The sequence below is a fragment of the Sphaeroforma arctica genome (assembly GCF_001186125.1).
Source record: "Sphaeroforma arctica JP610 unplaced genomic scaffold supercont1.419, whole genome shotgun sequence".
NCBI lineage: Eukaryota > Ichthyosporea > Ichthyophonida > Sphaeroforma > Sphaeroforma arctica.
Genome location: NW_014040139.1, coordinates 65,180 through 69,894, shown reverse-complemented (window position 1 = coordinate 69,894; position 4,715 = coordinate 65,180). Strand labels below are relative to the sequence as shown.

The following is a 4,715-nucleotide window of genomic DNA, read 5'->3' as shown; positions in this document are numbered from 1 at the left end:
AGCGTGTTTGATTGTCACAATACACTCACACATCCCCACACTCCAACATTCACCAATTCCTGCTTGCTGCAGGCATTCGAGGATGCAGTGACCTATGCCGAAAAGTTTCCCAATCTGCTGCAATGGGTTTTCAGTGCACAACACCTCGTCACTTCAGAGAGTCTGGCCCACCTTGCACGTGCGTGTCCGCTGATTACTCACATGGACACATCACATATCGCCCACAGCTGGTTGTGCCAAGCTGAGGTGTACACTAACATGCTGCAATACTGGCCTAACCTGAGGTCTCTGAGTGTGACGGAGTCTTCGGTGTTGGCTGGAGTAGACCTGTCGTGCCTGGCGGAGCTCAGAATGTGGGGTGAGCTCTGTATAGACATCCAGTCACATAGCCTTCGCATCCTGGAAGCTGCATGCTGTAGTTCGATACCGGTATGTGGCGGACTGCGTGTTCTTGCGGGGCTCTCTCTCTATGTGTCTCCTACTATATGTATGTAAATGAAGTTTTTTTTTGTAGAAGAAGGCGGTCTTGTCGTGCCTGGGCGACTTCAGGATGTGGAGCTTGCTCTGTAGTTATTGGCACCCCACTCTATGCGCGTGAACGAGGTTTCTGTGTAGGCTAAGGCGACCTTGGTGTGTCCAATGAACTTCAGGGTATGGAGGTTGCTCTGTCGTTGTTGTCATCCAGTCACACAGCCTTTACACTTTGAAAGCTTCGTCCTGCTGGTCGATACCGATATGCGACGAGGGGCGAATTCTTATGTGCCTCTCTGTGTATGTCTTGTTACGCTATGCGCGTGAACAAGGCTCTTATGCGAGAGAAGGCGGCCCTGTTGTGCCTGGTGGATTGCAGGATGTGGGGCTTGCACTGCAGTTGTAGACATCCAGCCACACTGCAAGCTGCCCCGTAGACCGATACCGTTGTGAGCCATGACTTGTCGGGCTCTTTTCTCCTCTGTGTCTCCTCGTGTGTGTATTCTTTGTAGTTCGGGTCAGTGACATGTGGTGGGTGTTCGTGTGTGGCTCTATGTACCTGTCCCCATGCGTGTTTCGCACTGCTCTGCGTCGGGATGGATTGCGGTCAGGGGGCTGATAGAACATGCTAAGGTCGAACTATCTGTCATGAATATATCAGTTCGGTACAAATCGTCCCACCACCAAAGTTGTAGTATAGGTAGGATCAAAGTTACAGCAGTATGGAATATTCGGTAGTATACTATGTGTGGATGCATTGTGGATGTGATGCGAGTGTTGTGTGCATGAATATTGTGATGTATGAATCTTATTGGTTTCAAGATTCCTTACTGTACGGACATTGATACTATAGCCATGGAATCGTAGCCATACATACCATGCCATGCTTCAAGGTCCCAGGTCCCAATACTTCTCTAATCCTTCGCAAACTTAAACAATATCAACAGAATCTGCTGAAGAACTGCCCGAACCTGAGCGAACTGATTGTGAAAGGCTCCACAGTTACTTTCGAGCTACACTCAGCGCATCTGCACACGTTGGCTGTGGAGGGCGTTGCTTGCAAGGGTGCACTCGACCACTGCATGGCGCTTACTGATCTGGATGTGGATTGGATACTTCATCCACGCGAGAGGGGTACTACACATGATGACACGGAAGATGATGAGAGTCGGCTGACATCAAGTTTGCATACGTTGGCCGACAATGTACAGTCATTGCAAGGGCAAGGGGACTCGAGCTCTAGTCGTGCTGTATGGCCGCGGTCTCGGGATACCGATGAAAGAAATGGAATACAGAGAGGCTCTCAAAGGAATGGAATGCTCGACACAGCAAGCACGGGTAGTGCTACAGCTGGCGAAGTTAGCGCAGATACAAACAGAGTGGACAGGAATATTCATTCGTATCTTCACCCAAGCATTCAGACACTAACGTACCGGGGAATTCTGTTGAAAAGTAGGATGTTGGAATGTTTTCCGAATATATGCCGACTAGGTAGGTGTCAATCTTTGCACAGGTCTGGTTTATATGCTTATGCATGTGCGCGGGTGTGTAGGGGCTTGTGGTTTTGAAGTTGTATCTGTGGACAATACACTATGTTGTATACTGTATATTGCAGTTTGGGGTGTCATAACTTGCTTGTATGGACAAGGAATCCAATCAATGTCGGTGTTTGGCGGTATTTTGCATCTATACATTCTTTGCAAAGGGATACAGATGCAGTTAGCTGTAAGTTTCTATTCACTTATTATCGGCGATAGCGAGACAGTACTGTCGACTACAATCATAATAATTTTGTTCTATCGTAGATATATTAAACACCTATTTTCCGAATATATGAAACACCTTTTCGGTTTATTTAGTTGAACGCATTTTCCACTTTCTGGTAATTGTTGGTGTCCAATCATTTCACCATGCTGTACTATATGGTTTACCAAATTATAAACTTCTGATACCTTTATAGAACTTACTGGTGATAGTTGATCTGAAACTTTACTTCTTCTGCAGTTTGTCCCAGTATAGATACCCAGCTTGAAGCAGGATTCCACTCAATCGCACTCACCAGTATAACCCTGGAGGCCGCAATGCCAAAGAACTACTCACTGCCACACTTAGAGTCGTTGACATGTTCGAATTCGGTGGGAAGGCTGAGATTACCGGCACTGACACTGCTGCACGTGTACTCTTTCTACAGTAAGCGTGCGCTTGTGGAGACCATTGCGTCGGTAAGGATCGTGTCATTGTGTGTACCTATGCTAATACACTCCATGTTTTGCCGGTGTCTCTAAGTTGTATATATGTAGGTCGTGCGTGATAGCAGAATAACACCAGCGGAAAGGTCTTATCAATTATACCAGTGCGAGCTCCATCATTCGCAGCCGATGCAAAAAAATGGTGAGGCATATTGAAGTTCAATGAAGACTATTCATTTGCAACGGGGTGAGCGCGTTAGAGTGCGAAAAAGTTGATTACGAGAGAAAGTTTCAAACAGAAGGTATTCTAGATTGTATATGTAAAGCGTTTTGACATCCGAACCAGTACTAAAGCATACAGCACACCAAATTACATCTCTACAGTGCCCACTGCTGAGTATAATATGTACCATACATGGCAACCCCTGGAACAGCGTGAATCCCTGGGTCCATCCATCCAACAAGATCTGGCAAGAAATTCGAGATCTAGAGCACTCCAGGAATGTGAGATTTGTAGTCAGTGGCTGGAATCGAGGCATCATGCCGGACGAGTTCGAGCAGATGCGCAAAGAATACCGGGTGGGATACACAGCAGAGTGGATAGAACGATGACGAGTAGTTAATCAAGTAATTAAAGCCCCCTCATACATGGGCTTATATATTTGAAAGTTACACCGATAATTGATCAGAGAGATGTTAACTATACTTATATATAGATTCTTAGTGAGCGTCGTACAGACTGTGATTTGAGGCCCGGCGTGTGAGCTTGATTGTGATCCTCTGGTTTTCTCAGAGGAGCCGACTTGCGGAAATCATCAAGCCTGGGACCAGACTTACTGAGGGTCCTGGTTTTGTCAATATAGGATGATGAGTAGGAAATATTTGCTGTAAATCCCTGTCCGAATGGCGAACCACCGAGTGTGCAGGTGGAACCAACGCATATGCTATTTTCTATAAAAAAAGTATTAAAAAACGCCGCAGATCTGCCCCCATTTATGGAGTCTTTTATATCTGTGCTGAATCTGATACGCATAACTACAAAGCATAAAATAGCATTAAAAAAAATCAGACTCCAGGGACCAGGAGTCACAGGACGGTGTGCAGGTGGATTTTAAAGCATATAACAGGTTAATATGCTGGATAATAGTAGTGAATGGGTGGCGATTGCCGGGGCCACAGGTAATGCCGGCAAAGAGGTGGTAAGATCAGCCAGTGCGAGTGGCTTGCGAGTTAGAGCTCTGGTTCGAAACAAGGACAGACTGGGCGATGTGCTGCACTTGTGTGAAGACGTGCGGATAGTGCAAGTGACACAGCCAGAAACATTAAAGGTTTGAAGATGATGATGGCTCTCTGCTTTCCAGTAGCTCTGTGATTCGTCTACTTATTTTATCTATATTTTCTATGTGTTTGTATGGACTTGTTTGCATCAACGTATTCGCTGTGTGTTGACACAGTGATTAGGAGTTGGTTGCATTCCACGTTCCGATTGTTGTAACGATATTTTGAAGAGCCGGACATGCTCAAGGCTTGCATCGGTTTAAAAGCGCAAGAAACCATAGTACACAAATAGTTAAACTTACAAGAAATCAGGAAGTGAGTGCAGTGCTGCCCCACAACATGAATTCACGCTTATAAATGTTAGAGGTCAGTCCCGGAGAAGACAAAAGTTCTTTTTTCCCCTGATTTGATCGATTGCCTATTTGAACGGTTCAAGTATGATATAGATGTGTGAATATATTTCAGTGTATACTTTTATCTGTGAAGGTGCATATGCATTTATTCTACACAAGTAATGTACAAAGTAATATCCATACAACTAACACACATCAACAAACAAAGGTGGACACGCACACAAACACAGACAGACAGACACACGTGTGCACACACAACTATCATATATACTCGTATACACAAAAACACAAGCAAAGGTGCGTAAACACACACAAACACTTTACCAGACACATGTACACACCCAAGAATTGCACACAAACACGTGTACAAGCACAAACACACATATGTACATTCACAGACAAAACAAAATTTTATAGATATATA

At 45.0% G+C, this 4,715-nt stretch overlaps 2 protein-coding genes across 2 annotated transcripts in view; both read left to right on the top strand.

The window, feature by feature from the left end:
- Nucleotides 1-72: 72 nt before the first annotated feature.
- SARC_06076 (hypothetical protein) lies at nucleotides 73-3,648 on the top strand (the record flags this gene model as incomplete). The annotated part of the gene is made up of 4 exons (XM_014300047.1): nucleotides 73-429; nucleotides 1,419-1,962; nucleotides 2,476-2,693; nucleotides 3,045-3,648. Coding segments are annotated over 4 exons (1,347 nt in total), but the record flags the coding sequence as incomplete, so codon positions are not given.
- Nucleotides 3,649-3,676: 28 nt separating this feature from the next.
- SARC_06075 (hypothetical protein) overlaps nucleotides 3,677-4,715 on the top strand; it is a 3,447-nt gene continuing 2,408 nt past the window's right edge. Inside the window, exon 1 of the mRNA XM_014300046.1 lies at nucleotides 3,677-3,988. Within this exon, the coding sequence (XP_014155521.1) occupies nucleotides 3,794-3,988 (195 nt within the window). The 5' untranslated portion in view covers nucleotides 3,677-3,793. The remainder of the gene's footprint in view (nucleotides 3,989-4,715) is intronic.